This window comes from Trematomus bernacchii, unplaced genomic scaffold, assembly GCF_902827165.1.
Source record: "Trematomus bernacchii unplaced genomic scaffold, fTreBer1.1, whole genome shotgun sequence".
NCBI classification, from domain to species: domain Eukaryota; kingdom Metazoa; phylum Chordata; class Actinopteri; order Perciformes; family Nototheniidae; genus Trematomus; species Trematomus bernacchii.
In genome coordinates, this window is record NW_022987477.1 from 4,954,152 (window position 1) to 4,978,728 (window position 24,577).

A 24,577-nucleotide genomic window follows, 5' to 3' on the forward strand; every position below is an offset into this window, starting at 1 on the left:
GTTATTTTATTCCTGCAATTGGGGATGAACCGAGGCTCGCTGAGGCATGATGAAAAGAACCGCCCGGTGGTTATCCGCCTTCAGAAACCTTGATCTTTATTAAGTATAGTATATCCGGTGGTCACGGCAATCAACTCGGTGAGGTCCTCAGATACAGATAAATTGAAGTAGATGATGACATTTTTGTAAAAAATGGGAAACAGTATGTGACTGGGTTCAACATTCAAGGTCTTTTGGAGTGAAGCAGACTATAGAACCAGAACATTACATGTCTGGTGCTTTCAGGACTGGGCAACATATCTAATATGAATCAAACCAACAGAATGTCATCGTGAATGCAAGACTTTTCTATGGCGAATACAATGTACAATCAAGAATTACTAAGAGTGAAGGCGAAACACATGTGTATTGCCACTTTTAATGTTGCTCTTATCCCTTCTAAAGCTTTAAATATATTGTACTTAAACACTTACATTGAGTAAATTGAGAGCAATTGAAAGCACATTATGCCGTCGTTTTTGAGTGCAAAGTGGGTGCACTATCAGTTAGATTATGTAATGACATGGATCTGTTTCTACAATTTGAAAAGCTGGAATCTGATAAGTTGTATAGAACATCTTGTATTCTTGTCCGTGCTGTACATAAATATGTATCATACAAGGTCACAGTGCCAATAATAAAAAAGAAATTAAAGTTCATCAATTAAATATGTACTAACCAATACGTTTTTCCCAGAAAGATGATTTGGAAACGACCCAGCTTCCAATCCCAGAGTTAAAAGTCAAAATAGTTCCAACTGCATATTTTTGCTGCGAGGTTGACAGACTCAGTGGAGTACATGGTTCATTACAGGTGTCTTTTCACGCTGCTCCTTTAGATTTCCAAGAAAAATAAATAGGTCATATCTGGTGAGACACGATGGAATTTGACTTGCTTAATGTCATTTCTATTCCTAGAGGTTTGTGTCCATATAATTTACAGGCCTAGTAAAGTAACATATAGCTCGTATGTCTCCTAACATAATCATACTAATTCTTACACATAATCATGCATTAGATACGCTGATAGGGCAATTACAATGCACTCATCATGCAATGATAATGGGTTAATGAAGCATGCAAGGCTGTTTAAGCAAATGTCAATTGTTATATTGAAGCCTAAATGCTAAGAGTTATACATGAGCCCTCTCTCTTAGTTCTCAAATCAGCTGTCTTTGTTTTTGAAATCTCTTGCAATGAAAAACCACTTGAAAACTCAATATGTGGATTGTAACTCATGTCTCCCTTTGAAGGTTTGACAGCTGAATAATGTCCACTTTCCTGTCACATGAATCACACTGTGAATGTGTTTCTATATGAATTATCAATCATGAACACCAAAAAAGCTGTCTTTAACCACAATATGTTCCCATTATTATCTTTCTTAAAGAGATGTTTTGATTATTTGGCATCATATCTTGTCAGTCTTTGTGATAAATATGCATGTTTGTTGGTTTGCCAATTGTTTCTCTGGGTTGTATGAGGACTTTCTATTTATTTATGTTGTATTAAGTATTTCGTTTATTGTCCTTCTGTAACATGTTTATTATTTGGCACACAGTCATTCTCATTTGCTTTAAATGTACCAGACATGGTTATTTTCAAGAAGGAACCATTACACATGCAATCACATCAATGTAATTCTCTTGCAGCAGTATGTGCTAAAAACGTCTACTTTGATGAACACGTATTTTCTCCTGGAATTGTTATGTTTTGTGTTTCATGTGAAACCAAAAGTCCACCTTGTTATTATTGAAATGTACGTCCGTAGTTTAAATACTGTGCCAAACCATGATCTTTTTTCTTAACTACAAAAAACTCTGGTTCCCAAAGTTTAAAACTGTTACCATTATCCCGGAGATAATCTATTTCCCTCAAAACATAATTGGGTGTGCAGTTTAGAGTGCTATTCTGTAGGAAAAAGGGTTGTTAACATTTGAAAAGCATTTAAGAGTGTCAGTAAATGCCATGAAATAATTATGCTGTGTTCTTTTTTGTAGGCACTTCGGTGTTGCAAGTAACTGCGTCTGATGCTGACGATCCCACCTACGGAAACAGTGCCAGAATAGTCTACAGTGTTCTACAAGGACAGCCATATTTCTCCATCGACCCCAAAACAGGTGTGTTATAACTGCATGCTTACACAAAGTCAGCCTCCATGCTCTTGAAAGCATGGTAACTATAACTATAAATGGCTGCAATAACGTTGTTCTTCAGGCTATTGTTGGTCTCCTAAAGTGATGTGTGTATCATGCTGTAAAAAATGTGTACCGACGCTTCTCTCAGTGGACATCCTGTTCTGTTATTGAAGCAGGTCTGACATCATAAAAAGCTAAAGCAGCCGCAGTAGAGTTATGGGCTACTCATAAGACGGTTATATTGTTGAACACGCAACGCACTCTTTGCGGGCCATAACTAAATCCTCAGGGGTCAGAGAAGACATTTGTGGAGATGCCTTCAGAAAGCCATTGTTTTTAAAGGAGGGAAAAAAAGCGGCAGAGGCACGGCATGCAGTGCTCAGTGTTTTTAAAGTTCATCTATTGTCTGAGGGGGCCACTGCTGGAATCTATTAAATCTTTATAAAGAGTCTAAAGTGCAAGGGATATAACTTGTATATGATGTGTTGTTGTGAGTGTGTGCATGCCGGTTTATTTCTGATGTCTCTTCATCTCAGAAAAGATGCGATAGTGATTCTGAAGTCTTGCATGTTTTCCCTTGCTGTCGGTTAACCTGAACAATTCACTTGTAACAATTGATTCATTGGAGTCTGGAACAACTATTGGCCCCTTTGAGACCATGCCGCCCATGTAAAACATGAATTCTTTGCTGAATGAGCAACACAAATGAATTGCTGAATATTTTGAGTTTGCCTCGAGGGGGAAAGGCAGTGGGGATTGATGAAGCAATTTCACAGCAGTGTGGTGAGGCAGAAGCAATGCCAATTTTTGAACAAAAGCAGGGTTTTTCTCATGCCACGCAACATGTTTTCTTCAATCGACTGTATGTTATTTCAGTTTAAATCTATTAACATCACCTTTTGACCGCAAAAGTGATTATGCTGCAGTCATTTTCTTTCCATTTTCCACATGCGGCGCGCCTTTGGACACGTCAGATGGCTTGTTTTGCTTGAGCTGACTCTGCATCCTGTCTGCATTGTAATTCAGTGGGGGGCATGCAGAGGAGTAGGGCGATGATCGAAAGCCTAGCCAGCTGCACTCTGCACAACACCATTCCACCCACAAGTATTCATTTATACAAGTCGGCTGTTGTTTTCGCTACTGGCAAAGCAGCCTCCTCCCTGGAATTAGGACAAGGAACTCCAGCGGTCAGTGGAAACGGCGCACATGGAGGAAGCTGCACTTGCATGTGATCCTTAATATGCAAAGTCTTAACGCAGTTGTGTTGGCCCTCTGCCCAGTTGAGCTGAACACTGGGGAGCTGAAGCTGCTCCTGCATCTGTCTCACAGAGCATTAGCTTACTTACACCTCCTTACAGTATATCCACATTTACCTGGCTCCCAGCACGCTAAAACTGCAGAGACACCATCTTGGGGAATTCATGTATTATTAAACACCAGTTTGCTAACACACACACACGGACAAATCCACCTCCTCCCGTTTGACCTTGGTGTGGTGCCCTGATATAACAAGGGACAGATTTGATTCGAGATATCCATGAGGTAAAGAGATGGTTTAAGGACAGGTGGTCATGATAGCATTTGGCACATATGGTGCAGGAGGAATCCCCAAAGGACCGTCTCAGACTTGACCCAAATCCTCAGCGAGCAGTTGTACCTGTTTGCCCCTGGATAAGTGGTTCGGATTACATCATCTCAAACCCATCAGATACCAATATGACAGGCCTGTCTGACTGTTCAGACATGTTATTGAATGGTCAATTGACCACAGTTATAGTATATCTCATCCTGATACATCCAATACTCCTTTAAGTATTTGAATTACATTATGCCATAAATACTGCATGGCTAAATTGAAACTAAATACCTTGTCTCATCATTTAAAAGAAAAATTGCAGTTGACTTTACAGTGAAAAATCACATGGAATAAGCATTTGAAATTGTCTTTCTTAGCAATATTAGAATCAAACAGCCCATGACCATACCACTTATGCTGCTTATCCTAAAGAGCCATATCAATGAAACTAAGATTATTATTATCTCCCTAGTGTTGTGTTATCTACATAATTTAAACAAAATGCCCACAGACAATATCAGCAGACGGTAGCAGACCGTTTTTTCAAAGCTCTTTAAGACCCTGATCGGGCCCTTTAAATCTAGAGAAATCACGGTTGGACGATTGCCCAAGGTATTTGGTTTTCACATTGGGACAACTGATGGTTTCCAGGTTTATTTGCCTCACACAAGACACCAAAACACCATATCTCTCTAAAATACTTTAACCAAACCAGAGGCAAATCCCAGTGGACATTCTGTATTTTCAACACTAACTAACTAACATGCCCATAGCTGAAAATAACTCTGAGGTCATATTTCTTAACAGACTAATTAAGTCAGGGAACAGCATTAAGGCAGCATAGTCTCCGCTCGGAATAAGACTCAATGATGGATGTAAACTTGTAATTGATGCATCTATGCTTGTGTCATGCACCATGCATACGGGGAGAGATATGAATTTAGGATTAGATTTACTTGGCTGCAGAAATAAATGAGCATGACACAGACTTTGTAAATACAGAAATATAACTGATACAACTGATATTGGAAGGCCTAGGGGGGAAATGTGGGAAGAGGAAAACAAATGTGCCAGTGTTGCACTGCCAACATAGTTTGTACATGGCCTAACAGTTATTTTTCATTAATAATGTTTCCGAAGTTGTATGTGTGATTGACATTTGAATGATAAGATTGTTGCTAGCAATATTAGGTGCAATTCCATAGAGTAATTGTGTAAGAATGCATTATGTTATAGTGTGAGAGATATACATTTCTATCATAAGAAATCCAATTGACCTGGCAATCCCACACAATATTCACACATATTACACTAAAAATGTTCATGCAAACCTTTTCCACCATGTGCAGATTTGTGCAAATTCAAATAAGAGTGTTCCATATGAACCAGTGAAATGTCATTCAGAGGTGTTTCCTATTGAAGCACACTGATTTGCAGGTGTTTCTTCTAACTGCACACTACAGCGTGAAGGCCACTGCTTATAACACATTGAAAGAGTGAAGAGCCTAATCAGTGAAATAACATGGTGCAGTCTGCGGCTGGGGTACACAATGTTCAGACTTGTTAATCAGTTACAATTGTTGCACCCCCTTTCTACCCGGAGTTAATGTTGTCGGCATTTTACAAAACAAATCTCTAATAAGGGAGGCGTGTGGCGCAGCGGATAGAGCCTTGGTGTAGGGATCAGGTGGTCACAGGTTCAAACCCCACTGCAGTTAACATTTCACCCCAAATTGCTCCTGTGGGGATTGCCCACAGTATTGAGTATAAGTCGCTTTGGAGAAAAGCGTCTAACAAGTGACATGTAATGTAATGTAATAAACTGGAATAATTCATATAATCAATTAAATAGATTGTTATATTTGGGTAAAACATTTGGGCAATGTCCTTTATTGTTTTGTTGCAGAGAGTAAGTTGAGAATATTAATAACACAATTAAAATAAAAAGCTAGCAGGCAACTAGCTAGCAGGAAGAAAACAAATCAGAGATGGTATGAATCTTCTCGCAAAATGTGCACAAAAGATAAATATGTTTAATTTCCAATATCTCTACCTATTCCTTTATATTTTCAACATGTGTTGATTTTTACGAAGATGCTCAATGTTGACAGAACTTGCTCACAGGCTAGATTCTGTTAATGTTCTCCACTTTTGTAGTAATGTTGGTCAATAACTAGCGGATGAACAAGGACAACAGCATATTAGACTAGCTAACTGAACCTGAATGTTGTCTGGATGTACATTTGACTGGATCGGAAAGCTCTGCTATTCCCAGCATGCCCTTACAAAAATGGAGTACCAGACTAGTTAGACATGACATGCTAACTGTAATGAGCCTTCTCTGGAATGGATTGACTTGATTACAAGATTTGCAAATCTCTAAAGTGCAAGCCAGCAAGAGGTTCCACATATCTCATCAGAACTACATCCTAGATGTTCGTCATTTATCCTTTTTATAGTCGGATCGTATAGCTCCTGTCTTTAACATCGCTACTGTGCATCTGTCACTTACACACAGAGACGTCAGGTTGTTCCTCTTGAGTGTTATGGGCGATAGGTTCCCCACAACCCTACCCTATCAGCACTCGCTCACACACACATGCAAAGACACACCACACTGCCGAGGTCCCTCTTGCATTCTAAATGGGCTAATTTCTCTGCTGATCTGGGATTTGGGAGTTTTTTTGAAGGAGCTGACACAGATCAAGACGTTCATGGATTAAGTCTTACCTCTGCTTAAATCAAGGGAAAAGCTGACACTTTGGCAATGTAATCTAGAGGAGAACAACCAATTATTCTCAGTCGGATATTTGATCCAAACAGAACAATCTTTTTTCAAATGAAAAGGACTACTTTTATGATTTCTTTGAATTGTAAAGCTGCTCTCGTTGGTGTTATCTACCTTTTCTACAGAAGTGCAGACACACAGGGATTACATCCTATTGGATGAGCCAAAAACCAAGATTCCTGAAGCTGGAGATTGAAGAGCGCTTCAGTAATCTCCTATAATCCTTTTTGTTCACCCAGGAGATTGTCCTTCTTTAGAAGTCTCCAGCCAGACAAAGAGCTGGATAGTGTGATGGTATCAACTCTAATAGACTGGGGAGGGTGAGGAGGAGGCTAGCCACCTTACTCTGTCAAATGGGTGCAGGTTCAAGGAAGTCAGCTCTCTCTCAATTATTTTCTAAATTAACTGACAAGCTCTATAGAGATTTAGCCGAGACTATCTGAGGTATTACGGCTGAGGAATGGTCAGGAAAGAGAGTTCAGGGGTTTGATCCTTGTGTCAAAGCACTGACATACCGTTCAGATACTCGCCAAAGAATACCTTTGGGGCCATTTCTGTATTTTAAATCCATTTCTGTGCACCTGTGAATGGGTTTCCCTCCAAACCCTTACCCTAAACCTGTTGTCTTTGTTTTTGAATTGTCCGAAACAGCAGAGCATTTGTTTGTTTGATGACTGCAGTAGACAACAGTGTAGACAATTCCCAAAGCCAAAAAAGAAAAACTAATACTTTTAGTGTGTGCTCATTGGTCCCTAAAACGGACTGCTGTGAAATATTGCTCTGGAGCGATGCACCTTTATGAGTACAGGGGTAATAAGAGACTTGAAAGGTCAGACCCTCTGTCTTGATGTTGTTTTAATGGAAAGTGTAGCCATTTGCTAAGGTCTGTATGTTTCAAAGACCCCAGGTTAAGTAATGCTAAGACTCGAGTTAATAACAAAGTACTTCCAATAAAGTTTGCAGAGCCTGTATCATTACAGGGAAGTGGCTGCGAGCACTTTGATTAGTTTAGAAAGAAAGAAACGCAGTGGCTCCATGCTGAGACCTGACATTTGAAAACAACAGCATAGCAAATGGCAATGCTCGTGTTGAGATCTTGGGAATATTTTATGACATATGTTGAGTTTCGAAAATAGAATGTCTCTATGGGAACGTAATAGACGCACATTGTGTGTTTTTTGCAGGCTTTTTGTTCATTTTTCTATACTATTTGGGCCACTTGGAATAAGATGGTTATTATGTCTATAATATATTTTTAAGCTGTCAAAGAGACAGCTTTTTAAGGTACAGTCGATGACTACTAAAATCAGTCTTGAATGCCCTATGACATATTGGTATCTTTTATTTATGTGCGTTAAACTCGTCGTTGTGGCATTTCAAACGGAGAGGGCAGCATGTTAATCTGTCCCGTCAACTCGGGCAGAGTTCAAACTGAGAACAGTGTGTCACTGTCTGCTTAGCATTTGAAAGGCTGGATGTTCCAAAGTAGGATTCAGCACCTCCTCACAGGTCAGGATGCTCCTATTTCATAAGGCTAATCATTCAACTAGACCTAGAGTTCTAATATATAATACCACTAAGATTGCTTTTAAATCAAGACATTTTTCAAATTGAAGAATTAAATTAATACATTGGAACAACATTAACAATGAATAGTAATGGGTTAATGTAACAGTATTACGTAATCAGGTCACACAAATATTTAATGACTTTACTGTTATGTTTCTAAAAATGTGGGATTACTAGCAGAATTACAATGTTACAATACGTTTAAAAATGTAGAACAAAATACTTGACACGACAATTCATGAGTCCTAAAACACCAATAATACCACTAATTACAAAAGTCTTATTCCTTTTTTGGTATTTCTTTTTGCATTGCATTTGAAATAAAGAGAATCCATAAATACCAGAAAGTAATCAGTTATTTTTACATTGTGATACTTAGATTATATTACATTTGATTAAAGGTAGGTGATTGTAACTAAAAACATTGAAAGTAAACCTCCCAACCCTGAACATAATAATGCAGCTGTTATAAAACATTGTTATATAGTGCCAGGGAATGATCTACCTGGCAGTCAAAGTAAATGTATTTGCTTTTATATTTCTGTGAATATAGCCGTGCAACATATTTCTGTGTGTGTGTGTGTAGCTTGTTGCCCCACTTAACGGTTGTTCTTTTATAGGCAGAACTAACACACATGAAATCACAGCACACGAGCAGGAGACACTGCCAGAGTCGATACATCCAACACACTGAATCCCCGCAATATGCTTGAAAGTACCCTCCAAAGAAGTGGCTAAATAATGTTTTGCTTTATCTCAAAAAATCCAAGAGGGGAATTTACACACAGTGTACTGACATTTTACATTTAAAAACTCTGTTTGAACCAGTCAACTGATTCTGTCTTTTTTTATGAAAAAGTCTAGATGCATCATCCACTAGAAAAATATGAGCAAGAGGAATCAATAGGTTAGAGTTTATTCACAACACTGTGGATGCTGCGGCAGAGAAACTATTCACAGACCATTCATAGAAGCTTCATCGCCATGTCAACTTTATTTTTTAAAGGTTACATTCTGGTGATTACGAAATTGTCTGACATTAGGGCAACGCTCAAATACAATTTTCAGCAGTACACTGACTCCCTGTTCAAAACCTTCTGCTTCTTCGGCTATAATGCCTACTGTAAATATATTTTTCCATTCTGGTCTGTCATGCTACTTTATATGTCATATATTTTCAATTTTTCTTGATTCTCTCCTGATGAGTTCAGGTCCATTAGAGGTGTATGGGACCTGAGCCCCAGCTCAGTGTGACAGATGATGTGTAACCTAAGATCCCCTGGATCTTAATACTGTTGGCTGCTTGACCCACTTTTAATGATTATTCTGCCTTAGGCGAGTGGATTAGTTTCTGTCTATAGAGTCTGGAAGAAAGAAAGAGGAAATTGACCTACAGTATTGTAAAAGCAAAGCCTTTAGCTGCCTCCTTGGCGGAATTAGGAAATCATATAACTCCATTTAGTCGCTCCAAAATGTTTTTTTTTTGTGAAAGTCAAGCTGTTAAAGTATTACCTTTTAAATGCAATACTAAGTTATCTATACTAAGGAAACTTAAAAGACCATTGACATAACTGTAAAGTGAAGATCTCAGTCACATGATCGGTTACCTTAAGTATACAGTGTTAATTAAACATCTGGTAAAATATCACACTTAATTGGCAGCACATAGTAATTGACTATGAATGCTAGTATGTTATTTCAAACACAGCATGGGTTTTTGAAGCACTTATGTGATATGGTATCAAACATGTTTAGGACTTTGACGTAACTGACAGTCTTTTTAACAGAAACTTTTATTTTTTGCCAACCAGGACAAAGTACTCAAACATTTGTCAACACCAATTTCAGTAAAATCATCTCACATCCCGGGAGTAGATTGAGAATACCCAGTGGGAGTGGAGCAAGAAAACAACCACACCCAATTTGGTGTAAATAATGGTCAAAATTAGGGTTTTCTCCTGGCTATAGTAATGTTACTGATGCCTTGCTTCATTCTCCAAAGCCATTTTATCAAACGTCGCCTGCTGTTGTGATTTCCACTCGCAACATGAGGCGACAGAAGTCCATTTAAACCATCATGATCAACACCATTCCATTTCCTCCCAGGTCTCACCGCTCACCGCCAGTCTTTGTGTATTATTGCAGGGTTCACAAGTTCACAAACACACAAGTTCAATGGTTGCCACAGGGTTTTATCCCCGGGGGAAAAACAATATTTACACAGAACACTGATGTAACTGGTAGAACATATTAAATCAGGTCCCATGTGGTGCTGTGGTTTCAGGAGCTTAGATGGCAAATTAACCCTCGAGCACACCCTAAAAACAAATATAGACAAACAGCAACGTTAACATGTCACAGAAAGACATACAGACAAATAAATGTGCAAGACTTGCAGCTATTACATTCAATAAATAACCCAAACGAGAAAAATGCCGTATTTGGCTTGTTATTGTGTTGCACTTTACTTCTGTACAGTTTCCCTGACGTGGCCAGAGCTGCAGTAATATATCTCTGAGTTAGCATTGTGAAAGTTCATGGTTGTGTTATTGTAGTAATAAATGTGATTGAGGGGGCGCCTTAGAAAGTTACATTCTGCCCCGATCCAAGGTTGCATAGTCATTTCAGATATAATGAAAAGTGGTGAAAGGCTAACCTTGGCGATGAAAATGTGGGATAATCAAAGATGGAAGAAGAAGCAGACTTTTATGGTGTTTAAAGGAAAGTGGTGCTGTAAGAGAAGACTATAACCAAAAAAAAGGTTTTAGTGCGTAACATATTAGTACAATAACAGAAACATCTTGAGAACAGTAACAGTGTTATCTTCACTCTCAGAGCTTCTTGTAGAAAAGGTTTTTCATCTGTTTTTGTCTTTTTGTTTCTCAAAATACCCAACTATATATTTACAAGATAAGTATTTTCCTCGCTGTCGTCTGCAAAGTAGTTATTATCTTTCGCAAAATGTCCGTTGCCTTGAGAGACCTGGTCCTAATTTAAACTCAAATGGTTTGTTTTTCTCCCCCATGCAGGCATCATCAGGACGGCCTTATCTGAGATGGACCGGGAAGCCAGAGAACACTACACCGTCGTTATCCAAGCCAAAGACATGGCGGGTCAGGTGGGGGGGCTCTCCGGCTCCACCACCATCAACATCACGCTGACGGATGTGAACGACAACCCACCAATGTTCCCCCAAAGTGGGTATACTTTTTCTTTACTTAAAAACAACAGCTGAGCTAACAAAACACAAACTGTAGTTCACATTTGTACAGAACAAAAAAGCAACAGTTAATTGAATTATAATTAGGCTACACTGTGTTTGACCCTAGCCTCTATTTAAAGACCCTGAGAAAGAAATGTGGTGCCAGAAGGCTCATTGGGGAAAATAACCAATGTAATGGTTATGTAGACCTATTAACCTGAATACATCGTTTATATTCAATGAAATGGCCAAGTCGTTCATGGAAATCGTATCAGCTTGTTCTCAGCCAGTTTGGCCTTGAGCAGCAGACCTCCACCACAGAAGCCTGAGGCAGTCAAATTACACCAAGTCATTTCTAAAAGGAGACTGGACTGTGTTTCCTTGGTGGAAATGCATAGCAAATGGATGTGACAATGCTATTATTACATATTAAAGACAAGTTAATAAACTGTAAAGGACTCTTCATTTTAAAGACTAAAAAAAATCAATATTTCTTGTATTTCCAGTGGAAAAAAATCTTTAAATTATATATTGTTTTGTACATGCAATGATTAACCATAGATCAATCTTTAGGTTTTAGCGAGCAAAGCATTTTTAATTAAGGCTTTCCCTCTCAGCCCTTTTTGACATTCCTCGCTGTTATACTCCATTATTATGAGTCAGTAGTTTAATATTGCAATAAAAGTTTCCATAATTAGCTATATGAGACCAACATTCATTAAAAGCTTTTGTTTTGCAGTCTGAATGATCTCCATTTTAATGATAATTTTAAGTAATGACAAAGTTGTGATTTGTTGTCTCATCAAGAAAAATCCCCCAGGGCTCTGACTTTTTTATGTCTTGCTGCAGTTAGCAACTATTTCAAAAGCATCTAATTCATCTGAATAATCATCCGCCTCGGAGTTTGATCTGCTCCGTTGCAGTGCTATGAACCTTGGTTAAGCATTTAATGTCGATTGAACTGTGCAGAGTAAGTTTAATGACATTTCCTCGGGGACAGATAGTGACAGAATGAAGTTGCTTAGTGTAGCCCTTTTTGAAAGAACCTTCAGACAACGATGCGGGGCAGGTCAACTCCTGTTAGGGTGTTCTGCTGTCTCTTAACACATGAATGTTCATCCACAGAAAATTACCAGCTGTACGTCCCTGAATCGGCTCAAGTAGGAAAACCGGTGGGGAAGATCAAAGCCACTGATGAGGACCTTGGCATCAATGCAGATATCAAGTACAGCATCATTAATTCCGAAGGGGCCAACACGTTCTCCATCTCCACGGAGAGGGACACGAGAGAGGGGATCATAAGCCTCAAAAAGGTAGGCTGTCTACATAACAAAAACGTGTGCTTTCAGAGACCGCAGAGTGTGCTAACAGCTGATAGAAGTAATGCACTTTAAAGGTCACCTATTATGCAAAATCAACTTCTTCATGTCTTATACATAAACATGTGTGTAAAGAGATTCTGAACATTTCAGAAAAAAGATTCGCTCACTTTTTGACCTGATCCATTTATAGAAAAACCTGTCTGTAAATGAGCTGATCAGATTTTGGCCACTTTATGATGTCACAACGATTTTTTGGCTTGTGTAACCATTAGCCAATCACCAACCAAGGTACCCCCCCACCTTATCACCTGAATCTCCTCCTAGAGCACCATTGTGTTCTTTTTAACCAAATATATCTCAGATGGGCGTGGGGAGTGGCTCCTTATTTTCATCTAAAGTAACAGACCCAGAATCAGCACTTCTGAAACAGGGCTGAAACAGAGGGGATTATGGGATCTGCTTGGTATTTCAAGCCAAACACTTCAGAGACATGTTTTGTATATATCTGAGACCTATAACATATTGATGAAAAACAGTATAATGCTCTAATAAAAAAAACATCCTATTCCAAAAGATATTTTATAATGACTTTTGAAGAACTGTTTAACTTAAATCAAATCATTAATGAGGGTTCTATATGCAGCTAAAAAAAGCGTGCACTATAATTGGATCTCTTGTCAAAACACTTGGCACTAAGATGTCCAATTTGTCTAATAGAAACACATACTGTTAGCCATGAGTTAGCATTCCCTTCTCTACACTAGTTCCATCCCGATAGAGTGTATCTACTTACAGGGTGCGTACGGGTGCTGGAAATCCTTGAAAATGCTTGAAATGGTACGAGGTGTTTTCAAGGTTTGAAAAGTGCTTGAATTTTGGGAATGGTGCTTGAATTTGGGATAAAGTGCTTGAAATTGTAAATGCTTTACTTCGCTTTTTAGATTAAAAGAAAATAAAGAAGTCGGAGCGCGCTTAATTGCTTCGCTTTTACATAAAACAGCTCCGCTCCGGCCTTCCCGCGCTATGCGCGTGACCTGCAAGTGTTTTTGTTACGTGTGTGACCTGGGCATTCTGATGAGAGTGATAGATGACAGTATGCCAGGAGGTTGCCGTTTCAACGAGCGTTGGCTAGCAGAAGACAAATACAAGCCATGGCTAAGACGAGGGTCAAGCGAAGCCCAAGAGTAGCCTCCTGCAAAGTGTGCAACAATAACGATGCGAGAGTCTGCGCTGACGAGCCACACACCACACGAAAGGTACGCTGTAGTAGAACATTTTAGATTAGGCTATCGTTGCATGTAAAATACATGACACTTTTCTCTGTGCGCGGCAAAACAAGCTCGCCAAAATGGCTTCACTAGTCTGGCAGTATTTTAAGTGTCCGAAAAAGACAATAAAATTGCGGTATGCAACGTGTGTGTGAAGCAGAAATCCTGCAGCTCCACCCGCTGTGACGGACCGGTGAGCGGAGCAGAACACACATTAAGAGTTAGACCTAACACACTTAGCTATTTTATCTACCTCTGGAACAAGCTAAACTAGTTATAAATATATTTATTCTTCACTGTCGGGTCGCTCATTACTGGATCAGTGAGCTGCAGGAGATACTGACGGGCTGTCAGGAGAGAGAGAGAGAGAGAGAGAGAGAGAGAGGGGGAGAGAGGAAAAGAGAGGATATCGGTATCGGCCGATACTGATTCCGGCGATCGGCTCAAATTGGCGATCGGAGCATCCCTAATAATTGTATATGATATGTTTTATAATGATTGATCATGAAAGTGTTATCAAAGCTGGTAAAGTTGCAGCTAGTTTGAATGACTTTGTATACTACAGAGTAGCTTGTGAATTTACTCCAGGTGGAACTAAAGTCTGATTTAACACTTGATTATATTTCACATCATTCATCCACATCTGTAAAGTAACTAAAGGTATTAAATACATGTAGTGGAGTCAAAGTACACCATTTACCTCTGACTTGTGTTTACTGCCAACCTAAAAGTACCTCAAAAATAGTAATCAATAATATATTGAAAAGTTATTTGGCTGATTGTTTTATATTGGCTCAGCCAGGTTATATGGGATGCCCAGTCTACGTACAGATGGGTCACACATTTTGAAATATTAAACTTAGTTTTCTTTTCTAACATTTTTAATTTGTCATCCTCATGTAGAATGCTATTATGAAACACACATTTGGTTGTTTATAGCATAAAGAACATCTGATTTAATGTGAGGTAGGGAAATAATCATTTGAGTATAAGTATGTGTATATAAATATGTAATTTACAACAGCTGCAAGATGCTTGAAAAGCTTGAAAATGCACCTTGAAAATGCTTGAAAAGTGCTTGAATTTGACTTTGGAAAAAGTGTAAGAACCCTGTACTTAGTACTGTGCTAATGTATCCCCCCCTCCCCCCCTCCCGCCCTGACAGCCTCTGAACTATGAGAGAAAGAAGACCTACACTCTTCACATCGAGGGGACCAATACACATGTGGATCCACGTTTCTCTTATCTCGGCTCCTTCAAAGACACCGCCACCCTTAAAATCACAGTGGGGGACGTGGACGAAGCGCCCGTATTCTCCATAGATCATTACATCATGGACGTGTACGAGAACTCGCCGAGCGGCACGGAGGTGGGCGCCGTAACGGCTCGAGACCCCGACAGCAGGAACAGTCCTGTTAGGTGAGACTCTTTAACTCCTACATCTGCAGAAATGATTACAAGTATTCAGCGGCTTCATAGGCATCCTGTCTCTTATTAGTTGTGCATCATTGAATATAATTGAAGATCTACATTTTTTCTTGTGTAGGAATATCACACACTGCGGAAGAAAAGGGTTAGAGAGGGGGTTGTTAATATTATGAGACTTATTTAGAGGCTCAGTGGTCTTTCATGCGGCCACTGGAACTATGTCACTTTGTCAACTAATTGGCTCCCGCAAATGTCATATTTTTTAAACATGTTTTTTCTTTGCCAGATTGGTATCTAGAAATGTCCAAAAAGGCTGGTCACCATATCAGTTTGGATTTGTTTAGTTGGTAAAGCCTACCATTTTCAGGCAATCATTTTTGTTATTAGGGTTAGGGTTAGGGTTAGGGTTGGTCCATATTTTGCATAGCTGAAATCATCAGGATATTGCTTGCTTATTCATTCAGCTTTTGATCAGTTTCCTGCATTTCGGTTTACCAGTTGGATGTGTTTTCTGCATAAAAACTGAGGTGCCTTTGATTTGTCCTTTGAGGTTTAAGTCTAATGAGATTATTTCTACCTCCGAGAAATGTTTGTCTAACTAAAACTCCAATTTGCACGTCATATCTCTGCCCCAAATAATGTTTACTTTTCGATATTTGCATTTTTGTAGCATTCATTTGGAATGTATTTCTTAACACTTTGGTTTACTTAGGTATGTGTCACTATGCACTTGTAATGCATTATTTTGTGATTCATTTTCATCATATTCAATATTTTCTTTCTTTTTGCACCATCTGGCCATTTCCCTAATATTCAGACTGCAGATTTTTCAGATACTACCAATAAGAAACATTATGTTAAATAGATTGAAAATGGTGCTGCATTATATTTAATAGCTCCTTTGTTTGTTCCTGCGACTCTACATGCCCGAAGCGTTTCACGTACCCTCTAAAAAATCAGCAATATACATAGTGAACCTGTCTCATTATGTGGCATTATCTGATGGATGGTTGTTTTGTCTCCAAGTCTGAAAGTAACCTGAGGCAATACAACTGCTTAGCACATTAGTATGCATTCAAAACACATACTTGTGGACTGTTGAAAAAAGATTGATATTACCCTAAGGCAATGGACTAATCCTAGGTGTTCGCTCTGCACAGGTAGCTCGCTTCGTGCACTGCTTGTGTTCATTTGAATTCCCTGCATAGCTTCAGCGTAAATGATGGAGTAGCTGTAAACATGAAGCTCCTCGTGAGATTAGGTTTTACTAAAATATCAATAAGAAGTCATTATCTGGTGCTTTTACATGTTATAGTGCCACAGTTCAAAGCCTTGCTGTAGGATGCAGCGCAGGGATCCATTAAACTCTGGGCATCTTTATAAAAAAAAGTTGCTCTCTCTTACAAATATCTTCTCATCAAGAATCTGACAAGGAATTATACATTTCTATTGTTTTCCACTTTCACTTAACCTAACCCTTTTCAAAATGTTAACCTTTTAACTGTAAGTTTGTTTACTTAATGGCAGATATATAAATGTTTGGTATGTCATTGATTAGCCACAGTTTTGATGTTGATACTAGAAACCAGAAAATAGCCCATTTTTGCCCATTAGAGTAAACTTGAGAAACGGCTCTGGGGGAAAATAGTCAAATGTGCAATTTTGAAGATATAATAGAATTAAATACTGTTAATGTAATGGCTGTTGGCACAACACATGTGGTTTATTGTGGCTACATATGGACATTTGTATCATTAAGGGCCAGAGTGGCTATTTTGGAAACACAGTTTATTATAGGCTTATTATAGGGGCTGAAGTTGAAATTCCAAAAAATAAAATGTATCCCAGCCAAAACGATTGAACACAAATAATCGCCACAGATGTTACTAGTGTTGCATAAGGGTTAAGAACAGTGTCTTATGCCTGTAATAATGTCCTGGTGATCTGTTCAGTTCTGCATGAAGCTCAATTTCAAATGGGAGAAAGACTCATGTCGGTATCTTAAGACTTTGTGAGGGATTTGATGTAAACAAGAAGTGAATCTACATATGAAAGGGTTTCCCTGCACTCCTTGTGGGATACCTTGTCCTCGGCCATTCCTACAGAACATCGCTCCCAATGTTCAGCTCATAAAGAGGAAGCTAACGAAACATATTTCCATGACAGACACTTGAACCCAGAGAAAAAAGCAACTGAGCCACTGCTCCCCGTGTTGGTATCAGAATACAATGCAGCAGGGATCATTATTTGGCTCTCTTTGATCATCACAAGTCTTGCCAATGAATGCAATAAAATAAACATCTTATTGAAGTGACATTTATAATCTCAGTCTGGTCTTGATATCTAACTAGGCTAACAAAGATTTGACAGCTCATTACCTCTGGTTGCTCTTATACATTATCATAATCATAATCAAACCGTTTGAAAAGTTTACTTTGAAGCACTCTTCATGGACTCGAGTCAGCCCCAGCTTCAGCTTGTATTAACTGAGTAACATGCTTCTATTGGTAGAAGAAGCAAATAATTGGACATTTTCAAAAGTGTATATGTTTTGTCGTGTTTTGTCTCACACCCATGAAAGTTACATTTCAGTTTTTTATTGAACTAGTAATTGTGTTGTGTTAAAGGCAGCGTCTTTCTGATCTGCTATACTATAGGCGTTCAGCTTTCTTGATGTTTGCATACTTTTACACAAACTATGCCAAAGATGGAGGCTATTATTGTGCATATGGAAATATGAAGCAGTTGTTGCAAAGAAACCAAACAAAATAAAATATTTCCCACTATTAAGCTGTTCTGGAAAATAATGAATGCATGATGCAACATTGTGTTCTTTTAGCTAGTTCTCTGCAGAAATAAGAAAATAAACAATCAAAAAACAAATGCAACAAGAACCAAGATGTATCTCCAGCAGCAGTAATTACAACATGTTTTTAAAGTAGACATAAAACAACATGTTTTTCTTCTTCTCTGCCCTCTAAACTCACTGTTACTGCAACAGCCTTCATGCTCTTATCATTCCAGAGCCTTTAATACATCTTGACAACATTTCTACCGAGGGTGCTGGGTACGTTTCTACACAATCAAAAAATATAACGTTCATTATTTCAAATAAATGCAATCCTGGCGTTAATATCCCTATACCATTTCCGTCATTCATGCTAACTGCAGACTGAGGCTGTATTACTCAGGAGAATTAATGCTGGATTAAAGGTGTAAATAGGTCATTAAGAGATACATTAGGTAACACACAGTCAATGCTCATTTCGTGCTTGAACTTGTGAGTTGAGCAGCAGTAATGTTTCCACTATGCTTTCATAGGCTGCTTTGCTTTAGTTTGATAACAGCGTGGCGAGAAAGCCATTACTACAGTGTAAACATTACCAGCAGAACTTCGCCTTTTGTCGTTATTAAATATTGAAGGTAATTGCTCTTCAGAAAAGTGTTGAAAGTCTATTTAAAAGCAGTAGGGTTTATTCTATTAATTTGCTTAGGATAAGACTTTGAATACCACAGAACCATAATAGCATCCCCTTCGTTTTTTTGCTGGTTCTTTACAGTACACTGCTTAGTTTTGGTCGACTGCATTTCAGTTTGCTGTATGATATAAGTAAGCAAATGTGTTTTCTAATGCCTCCAGTCAGTGCTGAAACACATCAAGTACCTGCATTATGTTCTGAGGCATTTGAGTAACTTCTATTTGGCTGAAAAGGGCACCGATTTAACACAAAGGATAGTTTACTGATAATGAGCAGTATTTTTCAGTTTCTGAAAACAGCCTTATAAGGTGCTATGTGGCTCTCTAAAAAAAGCTTCCCAAAGGTAATGACAACAGTTATCTTGCATGGGGCTTGTAGACTGCTAACTACTAACAGGAGGAAGAGTGAAACCACTGTATATGTATAGTGGTAAAAAAGAAGTTAGGGTTTGTGTTATAACAATATATTGAGTACATATCGTCACTTTAGTGATATAGACCAGCATCACCCCATTGCTTCTATTTGGACTACTATGCATTTGTTTTACATTGTTTTTCTCCCCATGGTAGGTGCTTGCCCTTGTACTTTGTAAGAACATGCTCGTCACTGATCAATTTGACAGTCGTGAAGCGACGCAGAGACATCGCGATAAAAGCACAACATTTACCGACATCAACATTCAGTTTCCGCCCCGTCAATATGTTCAGATGGACAGACGCAATGAGAACAAAGAGGGAAAATCCAGTCTCTGTTATGAATGTATCTGTCTGACATCGAAAGCTCACAATGGACAGACACAGCCAAAACAAATGTTTCCGCCATTTCCTAAAAAGACGTCAGTAGCAATTTTCGGACAAATTCAAAGATATTTGAACCAAAAGTGCTTGTAGCGATCGTGCCAATGTTTTGAACCCCCTATGGTGAAGCACTATTTTCGAAAACACTCTCTCCACAATGGAAACAATTGACAAAAACATGCTGGCACTAAGAACTTAAAGGACAGTTTTTAACCAACAATCTTGACACTTTAATAATGTATGCTTACTGGACACTTCCAACTAACAGTGTCCTGCAGAATATCCAATGTCATCTTAATCGTTTTTTCTTGCCATCACTGTGATTTTTGCATCTGGAGTGGATACATTATTTTACATTTTCCTTGCCTAATAGGTACTTCTTGGACAGCAAAGAGGAAGGAGTGCGGTACTTCAGGATCGATGAGAACAGTGGATTAATACGGACTACTCAGTCTCTGGACAGAGAAGACATGTCCTGGCACAATATAACTGTGATGGCCTCGGAGGTTGGTAGGTACCCAGGCTTCTTTCCTTTAACTCAATGTTTGCAAGTGGGCGAGGGGACATAATGCACCAGCTGTCTCTATTTCCAAGTGGTTTTTCACGAGTGAGCAGCATCTTTATCGTAAATAAGTGTAGACCTACAGATGCATTGGGACATAAAAATAGTTTTGACATTTTGTAATAGGGTAAGTTAATGAGGAGATATGGAGTTACGCTCATACCACACAAGATATTCTCTTCACCTTCTGACATCTACATATTTAAATACCCGTGTTGGATACCTTCAGGGACTGTAGTAAACACATGAAATGCTATTATCCAGTTGCCGGAAAGAGGCAGTAAAAGAGATTGCTCTTTCTTTCCACACTCATCTTGTTTAGCCCCGGGCTAATAGGAGACATTGTAAATCGTAAGCAAAATTGCATTGAAATCATGGTGAGCTTTGTGCCACAACAGCGTGATTTAAAGAAAACAAATTCTGAAATGATGGTAGGTGCTGGAGTCATACAAAAAAAGGTTTCACCCCTTCCCCACAAGATAACAAGACAGCCTGAGGGGGTCATATAACCAGAGAGCAGTCCTGGATCAAAATCGTAGTGTGTAAGATTGGAGATGAAATCAATATCAACAAAATGGAACTTTAAAAAAAAAAGAAGGAAATACTACATCAATCTGCACTGCGAACCTCTTTGTTTAATATCAGAATAAAAGCACCCTTTAAGCACAGATAATTGATTATCAAGGACTGCCCCCTATTAGTCAACTAATCAGTGATTCTTGTCTTTTTCAACTTGATTTATTGGTCATTTTGTAAAGCTTTTTCCATGCCCAATGACCTATTTCTGAGAAATATATCTGGTCAACTAATCGTAATAAGCAAATAAAATGGTCAATTGTTAACCTTCTATCAATCGCACTGTGGCATTCCTATACCTGTTCACAAGCTGCAAGATGTATTACGAGTATCATTAATATCCGAACTGCAACAGTATTTAAACACAGTATACTTATTACTGTAGTTATAGTGGGAGTAGCAATTAACATCTGGAGAAAACAAGGATGAATGACTTCATTTGCATATTGATTGGAATGCATTCAAATAGGTTACAGTGTATTTTTCTTATAATTAACTACAAAATCGAATTAGTCCCAATTGTTTCAATGTCCTTTCCTGCATTGGAAATTAATTAAATCAATGCAGGCCCTGCTAACTTCAAGAATTGCTATCAGGTAATTTGGCTAATTTGTAATCACAATTAGGCAAATCTCTTTCCTACCAACAGAGGTGCTGCATGCTAATGTTTCTTTATCTCTCCACCACCCTTTAATCTTCAAGGGTACAATTACAATCCAAGACACTGTCAAAATGCAAGGTTATAATTGTTAGCACTACTGTATGTAAAAGAGCAAGGACACACAGTCAGAGCCCCCGGCTCCACGGGAACGCATACGGCAAAACGCATCGGAGTAACGCAACCGCAAAAAAGCTTCCGCCCACACGCAATATACACCGGATTGTGTCAAGCTCCACGAGACGGCTCCGTTTACATCCAACCGCTGGAAAAGCTGCAGTACATATGCCGAACCTGTACGTGGCGCTGTAACTTCCTCCACAAAAGCAGCAACTTCCTCCACAAAAGCAGCGAAGAAGAATGGTTGTCATGGCTGCACTTCTGTTTATTCTCCTTGGTGGGGGCCGACGGAACCGGGCAGAGTTTTTCGCCGGTCAACGTGTGTTAAAGTTTAAATCTTCCGAACAAAATTATAAAAGTGCCGGTCAAAGGTCTTCATTGTTATTTATTGAGCTTTAAAACAAATGAATAACGACGATATAATGATATATAATCATAAAATACACGGAGCCTGTCTCTTTTTCCTCTCTTCTGACAGCGTCAGTGTCTGTCTCATGCAGCAGCTGATCCTGTAATGAGTGACCCGACAGTAAAAATAAACATATTTATAACTAGTTTAGGTAGTTTGAGAGGTAATTAAAATAGCTAAGGGTGATGATCTGACTTGAAGTGTGTGTTTTGCTCCCGCTGCATCACAGCGGGAGGAGCTGCGTGTCTCCGCCCTGTCAGATTAGACTTCACTCGCGTTTATGTCCATATCGAGATAAAGATAAATAATCTGAATTCAGTGTGCAGTGTACTTTTGCGGGGGTGAGCAGCAGAGGCGGGGAGAGGCGGGGCTATTGCGTCGTCATTATCAGAAACGGATGACCGTATAGGCGACCACACGGCCCCGTTGGACCCCCCAGAGCGCTCCGTTCCCAGATCTATCCACCTTTGGACCCGTTGTCGTTTGCAGGGTCTGTTTCTACGTTTCCGTTACGGCGTCGTCGAGCTTAAAGGGCTATACGCATGAGAAATATGCGGATTCAACCCGTTTTCGTTCCCGTGGAGCCTAGGCCAGAGACACAAAGAAGTCAGTTCAAAGACTTTAGCCGCCGCCTTATAGCCAATGCGAGAATGAGAGAATGAATGCATGATTGAATTTAAGTGTTGGTTTTAAAATCATATTATGGTAAAAAGAGAAGAAAAATACTCTTATCATTAGGTCCAGGTATAAAAACCAAAAGAAGCCTGTACAAAGTAGTACTAATACTTCATCAACAATACAGCATTTGATTATTTTCAAACCCAGATCTAGAAAATAATGACTCTTTGCATAGTATTGCCAATAGCAAATGTCCTTATACATTCCTATATGTAATGCAACTCAGCGATACCCCGGTCTGTTTATAATACAGTAGTTCCAATGGCAGACTTTCTCTAGACACCAACAAAACACCATGCATGTAAACCTTGATACACAAGATAAAGTAAATACAAATCTGGAAACATGAATTTAATAGAATAGACTGCCGCACCTGCACGACTTCTTCATATTGAAGGATTTTGCTGAGCGAGCATGCTATTTCTCATACTGTACAACAGACTCACACCTGGAAGCTGTACAAAGGTTATTTCTCTAAAAAGGACCCAGGTGCACCAATGGTTCGAAGGTTGAAGTGCCCTTGAGCAAGGCAGTACTATTGTAGTAGTTGTGAATTAGAGAAAAATCATGGTGGGTTGAGTTTTTAGGCTGATGGAAGACTAGGTTATTGCATTTGCCAATATTTAATCATAAATCTATAACTGTCTATAATTTGTGTGCAAAATGTAACACATTCTGTCAATATTGTACTTACTTCATACAAGCCTCATACTGTATATTTGAAATCATAAATCTGTATTCCATAGGGCAAATCATTGTTCCATTTCGAATTCCAGTGGTGGCTATTCTGTTTCCATTCAGACTGTAACTTTAAATTTAAATGAGAGGATGTAAGGCTTCCGATTAACATGCCTCATGAGTTGCTTGTGAAGCGCAAGGGGCAAATAATGCATCACAACCAAGCACACCAATGGGAATATGCTGCACAAAGATGATCAGATGTGCTTTAATATCCAAAATTGCCTTCTGCATTTCACGTCCCTTAGTGCTTTATAGTAAAGTAGAAACCCATAAGCAGTGCGACAAGAAGAGCACAGTGTCCCAGTTTAGAATTACAGTGGTGATGCTCTACTTTGTTATTAAGGCTTACATTTGACTTTCATCTCCTCTGCTGCAGACAACCCCAGCTTCCTCAGCCATGTTCCTGTTACCGTCCAGGTGCTGGATGTGAACGACAACCCGCCAGAAATAGCTACAGACGAGGAGGTCATTGTGTGTGAGAGCTCCAGGCCGGGACAGGTGAGCATCTCGGATTCAACTAGAACAATCTGCAACTACTATCTCTCCTCCCTTATCTCTCCTCGCATTTACAAATCTTTCCACCGCTGTGCTGTTACCTCATTCTCCTCCCTGCCTGCATGCATTCTCCTCTAAACTCATATTTCCTTGGGTAGTTTGGCCCCTCACAGAGCTGAGCAGTAAGAAACAAAGCAAAGGCGTGTGAGCGAGCTGCTTAATCATCTCTCATCCGAAATGAGTATCTCAGCAGCAAACCATGACAGCATTAAATCGAAACTCATTCCAATTTGCTCTCAGTAGTCTTTGATTCATTCAAATTAGGAAGGTTTTTGAGATACTGTATAGAGCAATCAGCAGCATGAAAATGGCTAAAAAGGCGCTTTGGCAAAGGATGATGGAGTAAAGGCCGGGAAGGCACAACTAAAATCATGTTTGATAGTATTTTTTAAAGCTAGTGAAGGAAAAGTTTGAATTAAGGTTTGCATTACATTTGAATTAAGGTTGCATTATAGCCTCAGGGTTCTTGGCCCATGAGGGATGTGTGTGAAGAATTCTAACGTCTGTAATGAGACAGTGGCATACAGCCATTTAACTGACAACCTATGTGAAAAAATAGAGCTGCTAATTGATGTTTTAGAATCTGTCTGCATTTTACACCACAGACATTCAGTTCTCATTAATTGGCAGGTGACATCAACATTGTATCATATAACACTAACCCTTAAACGAT

At 39.1% G+C, this 24,577-nt stretch overlaps 1 protein-coding gene across 1 annotated transcript in view; it reads left to right on the forward strand.

Annotated features, from left to right (window-relative positions):
* Positions 1-24,577, forward strand: part of LOC117494796 (cadherin-18) — a 54,612-nt gene that overhangs the window by 13,248 nt on the left and 16,787 nt on the right. Inside the window, exons 3-8 of the mRNA XM_034145766.1 lie at positions 2,039-2,158; positions 11,139-11,306; positions 12,437-12,624; positions 15,067-15,320; positions 19,979-20,115; positions 23,726-23,847. Coding sequence (XP_034001657.1) covers positions 2,039-2,158; positions 11,139-11,306; positions 12,437-12,624; positions 15,067-15,320; positions 19,979-20,115; positions 23,726-23,847 — 989 coding nt within the window. The remainder of the gene's footprint in view (positions 1-2,038; positions 2,159-11,138; positions 11,307-12,436; positions 12,625-15,066; positions 15,321-19,978; positions 20,116-23,725; positions 23,848-24,577) is intronic.